Source organism: Betta splendens, chromosome 5 (genome assembly GCF_900634795.4).
Source record: "Betta splendens chromosome 5, fBetSpl5.4, whole genome shotgun sequence".
Classification (NCBI taxonomy): domain Eukaryota; kingdom Metazoa; phylum Chordata; class Actinopteri; order Anabantiformes; family Osphronemidae; genus Betta; species Betta splendens.
In genome coordinates this window covers 4331764-4353473 of record NC_040885.2, presented here as the reverse complement: position 1 = coordinate 4353473, position 21710 = coordinate 4331764, and the positions used below count along the sequence as shown (strand labels likewise).

General features: G+C 44.2%; 1 protein-coding gene across 1 annotated transcript; it reads left to right on the top strand.

The window, feature by feature from the left end:
• The first annotated feature begins 8665 nt into the window (after positions 1-8665).
• LOC114856319 (P2Y purinoceptor 1-like) lies at positions 8666-10841 on the top strand. The gene has a single exon (XM_029152189.3). It carries the CDS (start codon positions 9277-9279, stop codon positions 10297-10299), a length of 1023 nt encoding a protein of 340 aa, XP_029008022.2. The 5' UTR covers positions 8666-9276; the 3' UTR covers positions 10300-10841.
• The last annotated feature ends 10869 nt before the right edge of the window (positions 10842-21710 follow it).

The window sequence follows — 21710 nt, the reverse complement described above, 5'->3', positions numbered from 1 at the left end:
AACACTTATATTGAAGCTGTTATTTCAATGTAAACTAAGAATTCATATATTAAAATGCACTTAATGAAGATGTAACAACTTGAAGATATACAGCTGGTGCTTAATGAAATACATAATACTTGTTTAAAGTTTAAAGGGACTGGCCAACCTCAGGTTTGACTTTTGTTTGACTCAGACTTTCCTTGTTGTGAACTCAGCATAAAGCAACACATATTTATTATTATCATGCATCAGTTTCAGATAAACACACACCCTGAAAACATTTGTTCATTTCAGGTCAAAAAATATTCAACACTGCCACCAAGTATTGCAACTGAATCAATGAAATGAATTGAAACAATTAATTAAAATGAACTTCTCAGAATTTTAATGAACATGTTCACATTACATGTACGTGTTGAGTGTACAGTATACTTTTACTCTATTTCTACTATACAAATCAATGTATGCTACTTTTTTATGTGCAGGAATCTGAATAAATGGGCTAAACATGCTATGAGTAAGGAGTTACAGTAGTCCAGCCTAGAGGTAACAAATGCATGGATCAGTTTTTCTGCATCGCTCTGAGAGAGGATGCTTCTGATTTTAGCTATATTTCTAAGGTGAAAGTAGGCGGTTCTGGACATTAGTTTAATGTATAATGTATAAAGAGACATCCTGGTCAAAGATGACACCAAGGTTCCTTACAGTAAAATCTCAAGCTAATGTATGCCATCCAGGGGGGCTATCTAACTCAATAGTGTCTCTCTCTGATTTTTAGGCCCAACGATAAAAATTTCAGTTTCATCTGAATTGAGTTGAAGGACGTTTTGGGACATCCAGGATCACCAAGAGGAGACATGTATAGGCTGAACAGAATTGGACCAAGCACAGAACCCTGTGGTACTACATAGCTAAGCCTTGTGCATGTGGAGAATTTGTCATTAACATGAACAAACTGGTATCTGTTCAACAAATAGGATTTAAACCATTCTGTGCTGTTCCTTTAATCCTTTAAAAAATCTTTGTACTGGTTATTCCCACTGATGTGGTCAGATAAATTTTTTTGCCACGATTTTTTCAAGAATCTTAGAAAATAAAAGGTAAATTTGAAATGGGCCTTTAGTTGGCTAGTTCTTCAGGGTCCAAAGTAGTTTTTTTCAATTAAGGTGGCAGCGACCTACAGCCTGTGGTACATAGCCTAAATGTAAAGAAATGTAAAGTTGATTGATCTAGACAGTGATTTCTGTCATTTGGAGGTGCTTTCTGCTGAATGTCTTCTCTAATGCTGCTGAGATTTAAGGGGATAGTAGGCTCAACACAGCTATGACTCTTAAGCCTGGCTACAGTGCTGAAGAGAAACCTGGGGTTGTTTTTGTTTTCCTCAATTAAGGAGGAATAATATGTTTTACTAGCACCAACCATAACCCCAAGTGCTTTCTTATATATTATTAGACTGTCCATCCATGCTATGCAGTTTACATTTATTTTGTTGGAACACCACTGCCTTTCTAGTTGTCTGGTCCTGTGCTGTGGATCTCTGAGTTATACCATGGAGCTAACCTCTGATTCACTGCCTTCTTCTTCAGAGGAGCCACTGTGTCTAACATTGTGTGTAGAGAAGCTGCAGCATTATCTACAAGACAGTCAACCTGTTCAAAAGGATTAAGGTGACTGTTCTCCTCTCTGTAGCTACATGACAATGAGGCAAAAGATGATGGAATCATCTGCTTGAATCTGCCAACAGTTTTGTCAGATAAACATCTGCTATTAAAATTTTTTTCCAGCTGCTGTAAGGTCAATTATGGTAAATTCAAAAGTTAATAAGAAATGGTAAGATAACAGAGCCATTTGGGAAAACTATTAATATATCAATTTCAACTCCATATGTCAGGACAAGATCGAGGGTGTGGTTAAAGCGATGAGTGGGTTCATTTACCTGCTGAGTAAAAGCAATAGTGTCAATTAATGAGTTAAAAGCAGTGATTAGACAGTTAGTGTCAACGGTCTCCCACTACAATGACTTTAACTGTGCTAAGAACTAAGTCAGATATAAATTCAGAGAATTCAGTTAACAACTTTGAATATGGAGTTAGTTAGGTTAGGTTTAGGAGTAATTAATAAATCTGAGTTATAAATTTCTGCTACTCTTCCACCTCTACCTGTACTTCTGGGAACATGATAGTTGATTTGACTCATTAGAGTCAACTCATTTAAACTAAAATATTCATCCTGCTGCAGCCAGGTTTCAGTGAGACAGAACAGATCTATGTGATGGTCACTTATCAAGTAATTTATTAACAAGGATTTAGATGAGAGAAATGTGATATTTAATAAACCACACTTTATTAGCTTACTATTACTTTGTTTTGTAAGAGGAATTGTTTTAATAATTATTACATTCTGGTACGTCACTCCACTTTGATTTGTGTGTGACTTGTATAGGGAGCAGACACAGTCTCTATGCAATAACTAAGACTAAGAGTGGGTGGCGGCTGTAGAGAACATGCAGAGAGGCGTGTAAGACTGCAACTCTGCCTCCTAGGCTCCACTCTGAGTTGTCCTGGAGTAGGGAGACAAAGCAACATGGCCATGTTACTAGAGAGCAGAGAGGCTCCGTTCATCGTGGGATGGGATGGGATCCTGTCTCTTCTAATCAGCCCAGGTTTTCCCCAAAAAGTGCTCAAATAAGCCACAAAGCCCACACTGTTTTCAGGGCACCACCTACACAACCCGCGGTGGAGCAATGACAGCCAGCTATACATGTCATCGCTGGTAATATTGGGGAGGGGTCCAGAGAAAACTATGGAGTCCGACATTGTTTTGGCAAATGAACACACCGACCACCAATGTTAGTTTAGTTACTTCTGGTTGGCGTAATCGGGCGTCATTAGTTCCTCCGTGTATTATGATCTTAGCGTATTTATGCTTATCCTTAGACAGCAGCTTAAGATAAAACTCAATGTCGCCCGCTCTGGCCCCAGGCAAACACTTACCTATGACCGCTGAATTCTCTAACTTCACGTTTTGGACTATGGAGTCACCAATGATCAGAGTGGGTTTCTTAGCAGGTGTGTCGTTAAGTGGGGAAAATCTGTTAAGCGGTTAGTGGTAAACCGTGGGCACCTGCCTAAAGCTACACTTTTTACGAGCCGTAACCTACTCATGACCCAGAGAGACTGGGAGCAGTTAAGCTACAGTAGAAGGCTCTGCACCGGCTAAAGGGGCCTGGCTAGCTGGCCTGTTTTGTAAGGTGCAAAGCCAAGACTCTAAGTCTAACAACCTCCCCTCCAAACCTGCAACTAGCGTATATTTACAGTATTACAAATACCATTATCATCACTAAAGGAGACAGAGAATAAGCTAAGCATAAGACACAACCGAGCACCGAACAGAGCGAGAGGGCGAGGAACGGGAGTAGCCATGGCAGAAAAGTAAGCAAGGTGCTACGCTAGCAGAGAAAACACTACATTACAGTGACGTTTAATGAAAAGAAAGGATGCTTGAGTATTACAAGCTTATTTTGCAACTCTTAGCAGTCGCTACCAGATATAAGGCAATAATATTTAGAAAAGGGTTTGAAGGTTTGACTTCTTCTATCCAGTGTAACAAAAATAAAATTGCCATTATCTCTCCTGTGTAAACTGATGGAATAGAAAAAGCAAAACCTACTCCACCATTTATTACTGTTGACACATCTTTATATAAGCACTTTTATCAAATCATTATACTTTAAACTAAATTGATTTACTATTTCTTCAACCCCGAAATAACCCTCTGCACTTTTTTTCCAACAGGCTCAGATCCACCTATGGCAGCTGGCTATTACTTGTTGTTTAAATATGGAGCTTCCGCCTCTGAAATCGGGGATGGGGGGAATGGGGAATCAGCCTCTGCCTCCCACTCTACCAATCAGCAGAACAGCTCACCTGCAAAACACATCTACACAGCACACATATGTGGCCTGGGTCATAACAACACAATTCTGATTTGCTATAATTTAATTCCCCGTGTAATGAGACACACTGGCATGTTTTTAAATTAATCACCAGGTGGCGACGTGGGCCAATCATCTGCACTGGTCAGATATACTGTAGAGGTTTGGTTTTTAGTTTTGTTGCAAGACTAGACATTGAGTGAGTATGGAGTAGTTCTCCCACATGTTAATATCCTGCCATGAATCTTTTGTTTATTTGTCCATTTCAGGTTTTGTTTTGGTACATCCTGTTTAGTTTCCATTCTGTCGTAGTTTATTCCAGCTTTACCTCACATGATTCACCAGCTGCAATCAAACAGTTATTTACCCAGCCAAATTGCCAGATTGTCTGCTCATCGGTGACAGCCTTGAGTAAACACAGTTGTTCACATATGATGTTACCGTGTTGTCCAGCTTTCCAGCATTTTGAGTAAGTCCTTTGGTATTGGTTTCTGTGCACGTTGTTTTACATTGACCTTCAGTTAATGCCTTGACTCCTGCTCCACGGCCGTCTCTTCATGTCTTGACTTTGGCCTAAGTCCCTGTTTTGGCCCCTTCACAAGAATGCAGGATGTGGAAGGAGCTGAAGTCCCCAAGTTTCTCCTATGTGGTGCATCAAACATTTGTGCTGTGCTCTGCAGCAAGTTTTCGGACTGTTTCATGTCTGCAGTTCCTGACAATTTGCCAAGACACACCAAGGCCACAGTTACCCTGTTTTCACAGCCTGCTTAGCCTCGTCCTCACAGCCTGCCCCAGCCTCAGCCTCCGCTGCTCCTGTTGCCAAGCCTCCTCTGGCTCAAGCTCCAGTTCAGCATTTGCATCTAGTTCATGCTCCATTTCAGCATTCACGCCTAGTTCAAGCCCCTATTCAGCACTCACTTCCAGCTGCTGTCCCAGTCCGGCACTCATGTCTGGCACCTGCTCCAGTTCAGCATCTACGTCTGGCCCCAGCTCTTGCACCAACTCAATGTCAGCTCCAGCACCTGCTCTATATCTACGTCCAGCACCAGCTCATGCCCCAGCTCCGCATCCCAGTCCAGCTTGTGCTCTATCTCCCATTCGGCTCATGCTTTAGCTTAGCAGGGTTCTGATGATGCCTGTGCTAGTTTCTGCCCTACGTCTGGTCCCACGTCTAGCAGTTGTCATCCAGCCTGCTGCTTCAGCTGCAGTCTCCTCTGCTCTTGTGTCCACAGGTGTTCTTCCTGCGTTTCTTGAGCGCAGCACTGAAGCTGGCCAGAACACTACCCTGCCACTGCTCCACTCAGCTCCCAGGTTCCTGTGCTCAGAATAACATCTGTGTCCAGCTGCAACTTCTCAGTACCTGGCCCAGTGGCTTTTGGGCAGAGACTTCCCTGCTACCTCCCTCCATGAAGGGGGTGTAGAGACTTTGCATGCTCTTGTCATTAATGGACTTAATTCATGGACTCATCCAATTTATGTTCTGATCATGTTCCTTTATGGTTCTATCTTGTGCTGTTTTGGCAGTCCTCCCTCCAGGAGGGATGGGAGTTCTTTCATGAATCGTGTCTTATTTGTTCATTTCCGTTTTCGTTTTATTTTGGTACTTACTGTTTCCTGTTCTGTTGAAGTTTGTTCTAGCTTTACCTTCAGTAACACAATTTACCAGCTGCAACCAATCAGTCATTTACCCAGTACTTAAGCACCAGCATTCACCCGGTCAAACTGCCAGATTGTCTGCTTACCTATTGTCCAGTTTTCCATCATTTCTTGTAAGTCCTGTGGTTTTGGTTTCTGTCCTAGTTTTTTGATCTTGATCTTGCCTAGCCCTTGTCTGTACTTTTGCACAATCTGGTTCACTGTTTTGGCCACTGCCTGCCCCACTACCCTGCTGTCTGCTGATTATGTGGACAATAAAGTCTCGTTTATCAAACCACTATCTAAGAGCTGCGAATTGCGGCTGCATTTTCCTGACACATTTGAGTGGACTTTGGAATTCGAGGACACTTAGAGTGTACACATGAAAAGTTACATTACTTAATGTATGTGATTTTTGGCAGAAATAAGTGCTCAGCTCGGTTTTCCAGGCATTGCTCATGCGTCAGAGCAGCTTTCAGCAGGGGCAGTGGAAAAGACTTGCTGTAGGAATACAGAAATAGACCTGCAAGCTTTGATTCCACTAATGTAACTTTTTACCTTTATAATATATAATATATTTATAATACATATAATTTGGTTCTTCAGCTCTTAGAAAGGCACTAGAAATTTGTTATCGTCCTCATTATTTAGCTGATGAATCTTGAATGTTATTATTTATTTTGGGAGTCTACAAATCTGGGAACCAGCATGACTGGTGATCCAGTCATGAGGCCTTTTGTGGAAAATGTCAGTTTATTTTTATTTGACAGAAGATGTTAAGCGCTTGCAGAGACAGACATGACAGTTATTGTCCTAGGGAGTTTTTGTTTTTGCACCATTTTCCTGTAAAACATTTGATTTACAGAATAACTGGATAGATCATAGTATATGTAGTATAGTGTATATATATATATACTGTTCTTAATAACTTTTTCAAACTTAAACTCTTTGAGCAAAGCCTTAAAGCGTTGCAGTTCTATCTAGTTCTGCAAAGAAAACCTCTGAGACAGAAGAAATGAAACCGCAGCTGCTCAAAAGTGAAAACGCCCTCTGCTGTTTTGTCACATCTATCTGGTAAAATCTGACGAACAGGAAGTGCATTGTTGGGTAATTTGACTTTGATGAAATAAATGTTTTAGACTATGATTTCACATTTTGGTTACATGGTGCTGTCCACTGAAAACATTCTAGTGAACACTGATAGTACAAGTGGGAGTCAAGACATTTGGTCACTACAATCGAAAGCCCCTTTTATTAGTGGCGATGACAGCCTTGAGTAAACACAGTTGTTCAGTTGTGCTGTTTCACAACTTCACAACTTCTTTTTAAACTAGCTGTTCAACAGTCACATATATGACCTGTGTAGCACTGCACAGGAATGCAGATACCCCACAGTGAATCCTTAAGTGGCTTGCTCTGATCTGTGATACATGGAAACACCATGTTATCACCAGACATCACTGTAGCTGAGGTGCTGTTGTTTTGCAGATGTGGAGCCAGCTGTGCAAGGAGCCATGTCAGTGTATATTCAGCCTTCCTGCGTTCAGCTGTGCCGCTGCCTTGGAGGAAGTAGAGATCACACGTCACTGAACAGGCTGCTACCTTTTACCTGTTGCTTCATGTTGCAGAGGTCTGAGTTGTGTGACAGTAGCTACAGCTCTTCCGTCTCCATTCAACTGGAACACCAAGGCTGCTGGAGCACCTAGGCCTACCGTCCCAAGTTCTGTGCTGTGACCTGTGAGAACACTTGCTGCTGCAGTCCCTCTCACACCAGGACTGTGCGGATGTGCTTCGGCTGCCCCCAGGGCAGGCTGACCCAGCAGCAGGTGATGATGATCCAGTCCTGCTCCTGCAGCATCTCCAACTGTAACCAGCCTCCAGCCGCGACTGGACGCAGTGTCCTGCGTCGGCTGTAAGGTGGAGGACAGGCAGTTCCTGTCTCTGCACAGTTAAACATGTTATATATATATACATACGTATATGTTTAGTAATAGAGCTGGAAATGTGGAACTTCTGTAATTGGGATGTAATAACCAGATGTAGATATCCAGATGCCATCACCATTTGAATACATTAACTGCATAATAAATATGGATGCAGTAATCTGTATTCACTGTACTCTGTGTTCCTAACATTTCCTGGTACTCAGGTCTTCACTGGCTTCAACATCCACTGAACACAGAAGTGTAGCAGATGACTTCCATCACAGCGCAGCAGGATTGCTTGTCAGGTCTTTTCCACCACTAGCAGCTCAATACTGGGAATCTAAGCCCAGTTCACATTTTACTCTTTGTACATGTCATACAATAATGTTTACATAATTACATTATTATTTACAATAATGCGCTACTGTACATCAGCTGGCTTTAAGAGTTAATTTGATTTTAAATAAAAACAATCTGGCTGGTATGTACCACTATGATTACTACTACTTATCATCTGTATCTTCCAAAAGCTAACCTTCAAACCCGCCACCTTACTGGTCTGCTACTTCACAACGTCAAAATAACAATCACTAACGCTATTTATACTTAAGCCACTCTTCCATCATCTGAACCACTTCTCCCCTCAAAGGTCAGGCTATAGGTTGGGTCTCCAGTCCATCCCATGGCCACACATACAGGCTGTCAGGAACGGCAGAGAGAGGACCCACATGCACGGTGCGAGGACACGATGGTAGGGAGTAAGACACAAGGTTTATTCCAATACTCGTTAGCGAAGACAGTCCAGGTCATACATAGCAAGGCTCAGGTTTTAAGGTACAAAAACTGCAGGCGTAATCAGGTCCATAGACGGGCAAGGTTCGACAACAGATAAAACATGGCTACAGTACCAGTCAGGGGTAATCAGGTGTCGGCGGTCAGGAGTACGTAACGGAATCAAAGCGAAGTATGTTGAACTGGGACAAAACGGCTGGAAGGTGATGACGTGTATTCATAACGATCTGGCAAAGACTATGGTGACTGGTGGTGGTTTAAATACACAGGTGATTATTTAATGACAGACAGGTGTTTGTAATGAGACCGGGAGGTGAAACGGGAGCTAACCAGAAGTATTACCAAAACAAAACAGGAAACCATTGCTGCTCCAATAGGATAGGATACAACTTGATTGATCCCACAATGAACCACACAGAAAGGCTTCTGGAGAAAGGCTTCTACTTACTTTCTAGATGCCAGATGTGTTGTTGTCTACTTTTAAATTATACTGATATGACTGCGACTGATGTCATTTACATCAGTTTATAGCAAAATAAGAGAGTTTTTTCAGGACACAATCTAAGCAGAATGATATCAGAATAAATGCCACATACATAATACGTATTTGTGTAGAGGGCATGTGGGAGTTTCAATATGCAACACTGGAATGTTTTATTATTATTATTATTACGGTTATTATTATTATCACTGTTGTTGTTGTATTTATTATTATTACAATTGTAGTTAACGCTGCTGCTGCCGCTAACTTTATACTGTACATCTACATGTAAATGATCCCACAGGAATAAATGCCGTGCAGCGCTGCCGTGTGTTGCGTGTTACAGGATGTCCGCCCGCTTCCTCCTAAAGCAGAACTGCCTCATCGCTCGGAAGTGGGTGGTGTCTGATCTAGATTTCACACACTCTTCAGTTTGCGCGAGGTACGGGACGATGTTTCATCCGAACGAGGCCGAGACTGCCAGGTCTTTTAATCTGGACGAGGAACTTTAACCCTGAGGAAAAGACATGTCTGGAAATCTGACGCAGATACCCTGCGAGAACATCAATCTGAACTTTACGCACAGCTTTCTGCCACCTGTGTTCATCACGGTGTTTATTGTCGGGTCTCTGTCCAACATCTGGGGCCTGAGGAGTGTGTGCAAAAGCTGGAAAAACATTGGAAACATCAACATCTTCATGCTGAACCTCGGGGTGGCGGACCTGCTGTATCTGTTCACCCTGCCCTTCCTCGTGCACTATTACGCGAGCAACAGCCAGTGGACCTTTGGCCAGACCTTCTGCAAAGTGACCCGGTTCTGTTTCAATGTCAACCTGTACGGCAGCATCGGTTTCCTCACCTGCATCAGCGTATACAGGTACCTGGGCATTGTGCACCCCATGAAAGTGATGGGAAAAATCACCAGCCGACACTCGCTAAGCATAACCGCGCTGGTCTGGCTCCTGGTCATTGTTCAGATCCTCCCTGACATGTTCTTTGACAAGAACGATGAGAAGTCACCTAACTCGTGTTTTGACACCACTTCGAACGACATGATCAAGACCTACCTGCCCTACAGCGTTAGCTGGGCTATCACAGGGTTCGCATTGCCGCTGGTTATCATTTTGGTGTGTTATGGACATATTGTTGTGGTTCTTGCCAAGAAAGCCACCGTAAACCCTCTGCTGAAGCAGCGTTGCCTGAAGCTGGTCGTGATTCTGGTCATCCTGTTCTCCATCTGTTTCATCCCCTACCACGTGTTTCGAAATATCAACCTGAAAACCAGGATTTTAAAACAGAACGGGATCTGCTACGCCAGTTTCCGCAACGTATACATCATGCATCAGGTTGGCAGATGCCTGGCGTGTCTGAACAGCGCCATTAACCCGCTGATTTATATCGTTGGCAATGACGACTTTCTGGTGAAGCTGCAGAACTTCGGTATGAGGTCCCGGCGGTCTCTGGCCAACCTGAAAGGGGCAGTGATTTACCGCAAACCGATGGAGGAGGCGCTGGACTCGCTATCGGAAACTCCTGTCAGACCGGACTAGTAGATGAAACGGTAAATAAGTTCATACCCGATACGTTCACGGCTTATCAGGCACCAACACGACTTCCACTTTTCCGGGAACGAAGTATGTTAACTGACCTTAGAACGGTGAGACTGAGATGTAGATTTATATGCTATAACTCAAACACAGACTAAGTCAATATCCTGCCAGTATTTTCTCAGATCCTGTTCACATTATGAACTGTCACAGTGATTCACTGCCTTATGTTCAGTGTTCATGTTGTATTGGCACTGACATGTTTTGTACATTTGAAGTGTTCCATGTACCTGTCGATGATTTCTATTGTTTAATTTTTTATAGTAGTAGTAAGGTTTAAACAATCACTTATTTCCCCATCCCACATGTTGGTTTGGAGGATATGATGATACAGTAGGTGACGTCACCAGTTTGGGACAAAAACACAGTTAAAGTACAAAAGTACTTTTAAAAATTTAAATTTAAAAGAGCAAAGTCCTTGAACCATTACTACAGGACAAAAGTATTACTAACAAAATATCTTCACATGTTGCAAAAGTATTACTCATTGTATGGAAAAACATTTTGTTTGCTACCTATATATGTTTGCTCAAAGTTTTTATGTGATAAACAGATGTTGATACAGATCTGGATCTATTGTAGATCTGCATCTATCCTAGACTTGCATATCCTGTCCTCAGTTCAGTTCAGTTCAGTTGACCTGCGTGACATATTTATGCCTGTTCTGTAGTTTAGCTTTGAATTGTGGAATTGTCTTCAGTTACGGTGAAGTACATTCTGAGTAAAGATGCATGCGAGTTTGACAGGCGGCATTATACAACCACACACAAGGTATTTGTCTGTCCTGTGCTATTTTCAAAGGGCTGAATACAAAGACAAAATCACAGCTGTGCAGTTGATCTCTGCATTCTGGCAACTAGTTTCATTTTCAGGTCTGTTTTTGGTTTCCAACCTTACTGTACTTTGTACAGTATCTTGAGATGATTGATGTTGTGAGCGGACTCAGTATAAACAAACTGAATTGTTTTCATTTTGATGACGTCCGCTGCTTGGGATCATTTGGAAGTGCACTGCTCACAAAGCAAAGCATCCTGTCCTCAGTTCCAATGAAGCCACACAATGAAGAAGGAAACCATGATGGGACTGTATTGGAGCAAATAACCTATTAAATAGGAGTCTGGTTTGAGTCTTGTTCGATAAATCTCACCAGGTCCCTGCTATAAACAGGAACCTATTATACAATGAGGATAAAACCTTCCGGACCACACATACACAGAGTGATTGGACGGAAGGCTGAAATAATAATTCATGAACTTCTTGATGTCTCAGATATTTAACATTTTCCCAGCAAACTATTGTAAATTAGTGTAAATTAGATTTGCTATACTGCAAAATACAGGAACTTGGGCAAAATTTTAGCAAGACTACGAGTCTTCTTCCCTTAAAATTGCGAAAACGCTTTCCTGTTGATTTACACTGTAATGCATAATTAAAAACTGTTAAAATATCCCTGAATTGTCTCATAGGGTCAAAGACAGAGTGTGCTGCTCCTTTGTGGAGTCTGTGCAGGATCCCATCAAAAAGATACATTGTCTCCTCAGATAAATATTAACATCTTAGAGATTTTCCCTACCACGTATTCTCAGACTGTGTAAACACAGTCTTTTAAAGACAACACAAACTGACTTGATGATTGCACATAAGTTCTTAAAATCAAAACCTGGATCAGATTGAGCCAGAGTTTTGCCAGTTTGGGCAGATCGAAGTTGTCACACAGCCAATGTATTCATTACATTCTTTACAGCTGTTTCATAAGGAAAACTGACCAGAGGTTGTATAAGGTTTTGAGCAGCATGGGACAAAACCAATGCTCTTACTGTTTTTATTTTACTTTCATTGTAATAAAGTTTGTTATAATGATTGACTGTATTTACATGTCTTATGTCAAGGCAACTGATTGCATTAAATATTGTTGTAATTTGGAAAAGTAATAAGTTTATAGGTAGGATTCCTCACAGATTTGTTTTCTGACTTTTGTGGAGAAGTCTATTTGCTATATTCATGTCAAAATTGAACAACTGAGGTCTATTGAGGACTAAGGACTAAGGAACAATCCCACCTTTCCCAAGATCTATTTAAATTTATTAAAACTACGTCACAGGTCCTACATAAAGGACAGACTTAACAGCCCAGGAATGATATGACTCCTTTGCCTATAAAACAATAGCTAAGTACATGAGAACTGTTCATGAAGGACGTTAACTTAGCCAACATCTTGCTCTCACTTATGTCCTCTAGATTCCAGTGTTCAGACCCGGGCAGAGCTGGTCTTCCTATCCACCTTGTTCAGTCTTTTTTTGTCTCCTCCCCAGTAGCGTAGTGGACAACAGAGTTTACCATAGAGTCATAAATGTCCTTAGCATGGGCCTGCACACTTTGAAGTACCTGGGTCTTCTCCAAACTAAAGAAGAAGTCTAGTTGACCTAACCTGGAAGACAGAGAATCTTTACCATCGTAGATGGAAATTATTTAGCACACTTTGAGATGGTAGGGAGATTAAAAATAAGAATGCTAACACATCTACACACACCCACATCTAATTACCACAGTAGGTAAAGTTTTATTATACATGTGATTGCTCGGATGAAGATCAGCCCTTACAGAGGGAGGAGGAATTGTACAGGCTGATGGCCACCGTTAGGAAGGTTCTCCGGTAGCGTTCTGTGGAGCACACTTACACTTCCAGGTATTTGTACTCGGTCACGACCTCCACCTTTTTGCTAAAGTGTATCACCAGCTCCTTAGTTTTTGTTAATGTTCAGTTGGAGGTGGTTCTGTCCACACCAGCCAGCTTACAATAGCTGATTCATCAGAGAACCTCTGGAGATGATAGGACTCTGAATTGTACCTGAAGTCAGAGGTATACAAGGTGAAGAGGAAGGGAAACAGGACTTTCCCCTGTGGAGCACCTGTGCTGCAGACCACGGTTTCAGACACACAGTTCTGCAGGTGGATGTACTGGGGGCGGTTGGTGAGGTAGTCCATGATCCATGAGACCAGGGGGGCTCTGCATGTCCTTCTATTTCTCTCCCAGCAGCACAGAGGAGAAAATAGCCGTGTGTGGGCAGACAGTTTCTGGAACCCAGGAGATGGAGGAAAACTGCCAAGGCTGTAGAGCTGCAGAGGAAGGAGAGTCAGGGACAGCAGCAAAGGGAAGTCCAATTACTGATAGATAGATTAGTTAATTAATATATATTGTAATTATTTAACATAGTCGTTGTGGGTCCTGTTTTGTCTTAGTTTGTTTCTCTGATAAAAAAAAACGATGAAGATATTCTTTAATGGTAATAATTTGTTTTGTAAAGAAAGTTATTGCTGCTGAAATTTAAGGGGATACTAGGCTAAGCACAACTACTGTATGACTCTAGTTTCCTGGCTACAGAGCTTAAAAAGAACTTGGGCTTGTTTTTATTTTCCCCTGTTAATTATGAATAATATGTAATTCTGGCAGCACAAAGTACTCTTTATATAGTATTAAACTGCCCTTCCATGCTATGCAGAATACATGTCATTTACTAGTTGTGGGGTCCTTTCCTGGAATGTCTTTCCACCTGCTGCAAGTACTCATGATGGTTAAGTAGTAGAAATAATCAGAAAACAGAAGGTTTGGGGGGAGAAGCCCAATGTGTCAGAAGATTGAGGGTCTGATTAAAACAATGAGTAGATTAATTTCCAAAAAATAAAAGTGTTGAGGCAGTTAAAAAAACTAACATTAAGTTGGTGTGTTCGTTTGCCAAAACAATGTTGGACTTCATAGTTTTCTCTGGACCCGTCCCCAATGTGACCAGCATTGACATGTATATACATGTGTAGCTGGCTGTTATCACTCAATCGCTGGTTGTCTAGGTGGTGCCCTGCAAACGATGTGGGCTTTGTGGCTAATTGGAGCACTTTTTGGGGAAACCTGGGCTGATGCTAGTAACATGGCTATGTTGCTTAGTCTCCCTACGCTGTGACAACACAGAGTGGAGCCCAGGACGCAGAGTGGCAGTCTTACACGCCTCTCTGCATGTTCTCTACAGCCGCCACCCACTCTTAGTCTTAGTTATTGCACACAGACTGTGTCTGCTCCCCGACCACCTAAAATATTCAAGTCACAAAAAAATCAAAGAAAAGTGACTTACCAGAATTTAATAAACATCAAAGCGGTTCCTCTTACAGAACAAAGTAACAGTTCTGAACAATGTTAAGAAAGTGTGGTTTATTAAATATCAGATCTCTCTTATCTAAATCCTTGTTATTAAATTACTTGATAACTGACCATCACATAGATCTGTTCTGTCTCACTGAAACCTGGCTGCAGCGGGAATATGTTAGCCACCTCAACTGGCTCCTTTCGATGGGGAGGAGCAGCAACTCTATTCCGAGCTCCTCCAGGGTGATAGAGCTCCTCACCTTATCTCTAAGGGAGCGCCCAGCCACCCTACGGAGGAAGCTCATTTCGGCCACTTGTATCCATGACCTTGCCCTTTCGGTCATGACCCAAAGCTCATGACCATAGGTGAGGGTAGGAACGTAGATTGGCCGGTAAATTGAGTGCTTTGCCTTTCGGCTCAGCTCTCTCTTCACCTCGATGGACCGATACACCGCCTGCATTACTGCAGCCACCGCACCGAACCTGTCAATCTCACAAGACCTCAAGATACGTCCTGCACCTAGGGCAGGAACTCTCCTCCAACCTGGAGAGAGCAAACCACCTTTTTCCAGTTGAGAACCATGGCCTCAGATTTGGAGGAACTGATTCTCATCCCAGCTGCAAACCACAACAGCGCACGCTGAAGGTCCTGGCCCGATGAAGGACATCATCTGCAAAAAGCAGAGATGCTATCCTGTGGTCCCCAAACCAGACCCCCTCCGGCCCCTTGCTGCACCTAGAAATTCTGTCCATAAAAATAATGAACAAAACCGGTGACAAAGGGCAGCCCTGCTGAAGTCCAACATGCACCGGGAACAGGTGAACCCTAAGTCCACCTCTGAGTCCCCTGCCTCTGCTTCCTCAGCAGAATTCGTGCCTGTCGTGGGATTACCACCACGACAGGCACCGGAGTCCCTGCGTCCACAGCTCCGAACGGCTGCATTGACAATGGAGGCGGAGAACACGGTACACTCGGACTTTATGTCTCCAACCTCCCTCAGAATCTGGTCGAAGCTCTCCCGAAGGTGTGAGTTAAAAGTTTGTCTGACAGAGAGTTCAGCCAGACGTTCCCAACAGACCCTCACAATACGTTTGGGCCTGCCAAGTCGTTCCAGCCTCCTGCAGGGAAGCGACCCTCTCAACCACCGGGTAAAACTCCGACACAGGGTGGCAAAGGTGGAAAGCTATAAGCAAGACCACACCAGCCTACCGCCTCTCGCCGCAGGCAACTCCAGAGTAGAAGAGGGTCCAGCCCCTCTCAAGGAGTTGGGTTCCAGAGCCCAGGCTGTGTGGAGGTGAGCACGACTATTTCTAGCCGGTACCGCTCGACCTCCTGCACAAGCTCAGACCCCCCCCTTCCAGTGATGTGACATTCCATGACCCAATAACCAGACTGGTTATCCAGGTATTGGGTCACCTAAGCTCCCGCCTTTGACTGCTGCCCAATCCACTATGCACCGGCCCCCTACGGTTCCTCCTGCGGATGGTGGGTCCACCTGAGGACGGTCCCACATCCCTCCTTCGGGCTGTGCCCGGCTGAGGCCCGTGGGAATAGACCCGGCCACCAGGCGCATACGAGCCCCAACCCCGCGCCTGGCTCCTGGGTAAGGCCCCGGCTGCGCCATACCGGGTGAGGTCTCGGTCCTTGTCCGTCTTCCTTTTATTTATTTATTTATTTATTTATTTATTTATTTATTTATTTATTTATTTATTTATTTATTTATTTATTTATTTATTTATTTATTTATTTATTTATTTATTTATTTATTTGTTTGTTTGTTTGTTTGTTTGTTTATTTATTTATTTATTTATTTATTTATTTATTTATTTATTTATTTATTTATTTATTTATTTATTTATTTATTTATTTATTTATTTATTTATTTATTTATATTCTGTCGAGCAGTTTAACAAGCAGCATATCTTACGCTGAATGCCATATTGTGATGGACAGCTTTGCTTTAACAAGAGGGGTATATATAAAATATATATACACTTCTTCATTTACGGTAATCCCAAATATGTGTGATGTTGCTGTGTTTGTGGACAGGTTAAGTTTCTGCTTTAGGGTGTGTGTGCGGGAGGAGGGGTGGGGGCGTAGGGGTGCAACCAGCTGCTGAAACCGAGCAAATCTGTTAAGTAAACAATCGTTGCAAAATAAATAAGCAGGGATGTACCTTAGGCTAACACATTAATAAATAAACAATTTTTGTACTGTGGCTTACCTTGGAGATTAATACTAATACCAATAATAGTGTTAAGGTATGTGCACATACTCATACAAACATATACATACACATATGCATTGTTATACATATCACATACTACTTAATAAAAGTCATGACATACAACACCACAATTTCCATATTCACACATTATTGTTATTGGTAGTGATACGTATCAGTAATACTTACAGTTAGATTTGGAAAGCCTGTTTATCAGCTCAGGTGTTGAGTGTCCCTCTACAAGGTTAGTAAAGCTGTAGCTTAACATTGTTCACCCGAAGGGTGAGGCAGACGTTGGTGCATGAACAATGCCACTTGTGTTCCAGGAGGGTAGGTGTTGCGACCCAAGCTGCCCACACAGAGCCCCCCAGGCAGAGCTGCAGCAGCAACAGAGACAGCACCCGAGGTCTGAGTGGGCCACCGTTGGTCAACGCTGTACGCCCCATTAGAACCAGGGGCAAACACTCCCCCCGGTGGAAGGGTCAGCCTGAAAGAGTGGAGCCCGAGGACCCACGGTCCTTAGGGAGCCCGCTAGGAGATGCCCCCGAGCCCAGATTGGGGCCCACCCCCAGTCCACCACCCCTACACAAGCGGAGGGGGGTCTACCCTACCCCGACCTCATCCCCTGGCACCACATCGGCCCTGCAGCACAAGGCCAGCAATCTGTGGGGGTCAGCAGGAAAGAGACCACCCAGGCATACAAACTCACACAAACACAGACGCATACACCCACCCACACGTACAACACACATCATCACATCAATCGTCTTCCTTTTATAGGGGGTTTGTGAACTGCTCTTAGTCTGGCCGATGGCCCAGGACCTGTTTGCCTTGGGAGACCCTACCAGGGGCATTTATCCCCCGACAACATAGCTCCCGGGGTCATTCGGGCACACAAACTCCTCCACCACGATAAAGGTTCAAGGAGGTGACTTATTAACTACTCCTAAACCTAAACATAGTTATAACTCATCTGAGAGCCTCACTCTAAGCCTTTTTCACCCAGACTCTAAAACCCAGAAGCCAGTTGTGTTTTATATTATTTACCGTCCTCGTGTTCCATATTCAAAGTTCTTATCTGAATTCTCTGAATTCTTATCTGACTTAGTTCTAGAAGTAGTAGACTTAGAGTCTTTAAATGTAGGGAGGCAAAGCTTTTAGCTACCAAGCTCCTCTCCTGTGGAACCAGATCCCTCTTCAGGTTTGAGAAGGTGAGACACGCCCCACCTTTAAGATCAGGCTTAAAACATTCCTTTTTGACAAAGCTTATAGTTAGAGATGGTTCAGGTCACTGGCAATGATTGTTAGTCACAGGAACCCTCTCTTAGTTAGGCTGCAATAGACATAGACTGCTGGAGGACTTAATTTATACACTGAGCTCCTCTCTTTCCTTCTATTTCTTCTATCCAATAACCTCCAATCATGTTTGTTATGTGAGTTGTTATGAGTGTTATGTGTAGTGTGATGTAAATACTCATTGTTTAACAAAAAACAATAAAAAAAACATTTAAGCATCTGGGTTTATTGAATACCCATGTATCACTTTCTATATTATTTTAAAAGTTTACCCAAAGTTACAATCCCATTATCAGTGTCTGATGTCCAGCTCGTAACTATCAACCTGAGAACCTGTGAACATATTTTTCAACCACTCAATGAACCAAACACCCTCATCAAACATTGGTTCATTCATGCAGTCTTCTAGTCTGTTTGTTCCTACAGTATGTCATTCTGATCACCTTGACATTTGGAAGTCTGTTATCTGTTTAGTTGTTACCCAGCTACTAAACAGTGAATGCTTCTAGCAGTTGTTATAATCTGTATTATCAAATCTTTCAGCATTCACTGTATTGTTTATCTAATCTTTATTTTTCTATTATTATTATATGCTTACAACAACGGCGCAGTTGCAGTAAATCAGTGATTGAGCTACAGTTTGACTGACAGGTGACTGTCACTGTTGATTCCTGATTAGAGCAGGTGTACCCAATCAGCTTTTTTATACTACCTGATCTTTCTTTTATATGTGTATTAAGCTATACTTGTATTTGTCAGGCTTCGGCAGATGTCGGACCCACATGCACAGTACACTCAAGGGCTTGATGAGTAAAGTGTTTATTGTAACGGCGTAGTCAGGCAGTCCAGGTCATACACAGAGTCTTAATTCTTCAAGTACAAAAGGCGCAGGCAAGATCAGATCCGGTAAACAGGCAGAGGTTCGATTCACAGGTTAACTCGGCAGAGGTACAGGCTAGGGCTAGGCAAAACTCAATAGTCAGACGGTCAGGAAATTTACCACAATATCCAAGGCGAAGGTACAGACGGGGGTCAGGCATGAATCAGAGGTCAATGACGGACGTGATCAGAAAACTAGATGGCTATACAAGAACGCTGGAATGTGGTACTAGGACTCGACAATCTGGCAGCTAGAATGTGTTAGAGGTGGAGACTCTATACTGGTGTCGATTACTAATTACAGACAGGTGTGGATAATGGGAACCTGTAATAACAGAAACACCTGAGATTAGGTGTGAACAGGAAGTCCTTTCAACGTAAAACAGGAACTAGCACTGATCGTGACAGTACCCCTCCCCCTAGAGCGTCTTCCACGGCGCCCACGGAGTCGGCTGATGTGAAACGTGGGATGAATCCTCATGGTCCTGGGCAGTGAGAGTCTCACAGAGACGGGATTATTGACACGGGATATGGTTTAAGGTCCAATGAATTTAGGTGTCAACTTACGTGACTGTGACTGCAGCCTAAGGTCCCTAGTTGACAGCCAGACCTGGTCCCCAACCTGGTACTCTGGGCCTGGGGTCCGCTTGCGGTCTGCTGCCTTCTTATACCAGTCCTGAGACTGCAGCATCGTCCTCCGAGCCTGCACCCAAGTCTGACGGCAGCGCCGGACCAACGCATGTGCTGAAGGGACGTGGACCTCCTCCTCCAGGGCTGGAAACAGGGGTGGCTGGAACCCATAGGCGCACTGGAAGGGGGTCAAACCGGTTGAGGCGCAGGGCAGGGTGTTATGGGCAAAATTAACCCATAACAGTTTACTAGACCAGGATCCTGGGTTCATGGAGGCAAGGAGCCGTAGTCCCACCTCCAGTTGTTGGTTGGCTCGTTCTGTTTGGCCATTGGATTCGGGGTGGTACCCCGACGACAAACTGACCTCAGCCCCTATGAGGCTGCAGAACACCCGCCGGAAGCGGGAGACAAACTGGGGTCCGCGATCGGACACTATGTCCTGCGGAAACCCATGGATTCTAAAAACATGCTCCATCATTGCCTGAGCCGTCTGCTTGGCTGATGGCAGCTTGGGTAGCGGGATGAAGTGGGCTAATTTTGAAAACCGGTCTACCACCGTCATGACCACTGAGTTTCCCTGGGAGGGTGGTAGACCGGTCACGAAGTCCAAAGCCACGTGTGACCATGGGCGGTGCGGCACCGGCAAGGGTTGGAGCAGGCCCGCCGGTCGCTGATGGGAAGCCTTGCCCATGCGTGGGACAGGCAGCGACGTACTCCTGTACATCTTTCCTCATTGTTGGCCACCAGAACCGTTCACCTACCCTGAATGTGGTGCGAGGAGCCCCTGGGTGTCCACTTACTGCTGACGTGTGGGCCCAGTGGATCACCTCTCCACGGAGGTCTGGTGACACAAACAGTCGGTTGGGAGGAACGCCGCGTGGAACTGGAAGGTCTCGTGTAGCCTCCTGAACATGACGTTCCACCGGCCAGGATACTGCATCCACCAGGCATCCAGCTGGTAGGATGGACTCAGGCTCCGCCGGGTCCTGCTGTGAGTCGTGCAGACGAGATAGCACATCAGGTTTAGTGTTTTTCGACCCGGGGCAATATGAGAGGTGGAAATTGAATCGACTAAAGAACAGGGTCCACCGGGCCTGAGAGTTCAGCCGCTTGGCGGCCTTTAGGTACTCTAGATTCTTATGGTCCGTATAAACCAAGAAAGGCTGGTCTGCTCCCTCCAGCCAGTGCCTCCATTCCTCCAGGGCTACCTTCACGGCTAGCAACTCTCTATCGCCGATGTCATAGTTGCGTTTCGCCGCTGATAATTTTCGAGACATGAAGGCGCATGGATGGAGCCTACCTTCTGCCGGGTCCTTCTGGGATAAGACAGCCCCCACTCCTGTGTTGGAGGCATCTACCTCCACATCGAAGTGCCTAGTAGGATCTGGCATCCACAGCACTGGTGCTGACGTGAAGCTGCCTTTTAGGCGCTGGAACGCCTCCTCTGCCTCTGCCGTCCACTGAAAAGTTTAGGGTCTTGGCCGGATCCATCTCGATCTTGCCCTGAGACACAATAAAACCCAAGAACGAGACTCTGTCGGCATGGAACTCACACTTTTCTGCTTTTACGAACAGGCGATGTTCCAGCAGCTTCTTCAGTACGAGACGAACGTGCATAATGTGCTCCTCCTTGGAACGAGAAAAAACAAGAATATCATCAAGGTAGACAAAAACAAAATCATTGATCATGGGCCCCAACACCTCGTTCACAAACTCCTGGAAGACGGCAGGTGAGGCCAAACGGCATGTCCAGATACTCATAGTGTCCATTTGGATTGTTGAAAGTCATCTTCCACTCGTCTCCCTCCCGAATGCGCACCAGGTGGTACGCCTTGCGAGGATCCAGCTTGGTAAAATGGGTGGCTCCTGACAACAGCTCAAATGCAGAAGACAACAAGGGTAAAGGGTACGAATCCCTGATAGTTATATCGTTGAGACCACGGTAGTCGATGCAAGGCCTCAATGAACCATCCTTCTTCCCTACAAAGAAAAACCCTGCTCCGGCAGGTGATGATGAGGGGCGGATTATCCCGGATGAGAGAGCCGTGTCCAGGTACTCCCTCATGGCCCGGTTCTCCTTGTGAGAGAGCTGGTACAGTCGCCCCCGGCCGCAGGTTTATAGCACAGTCGTGCTTTCTGTGAGGTGGCAGTGAAGTCGCCCTAGACTTACAAAACACTGGACTGAGGTC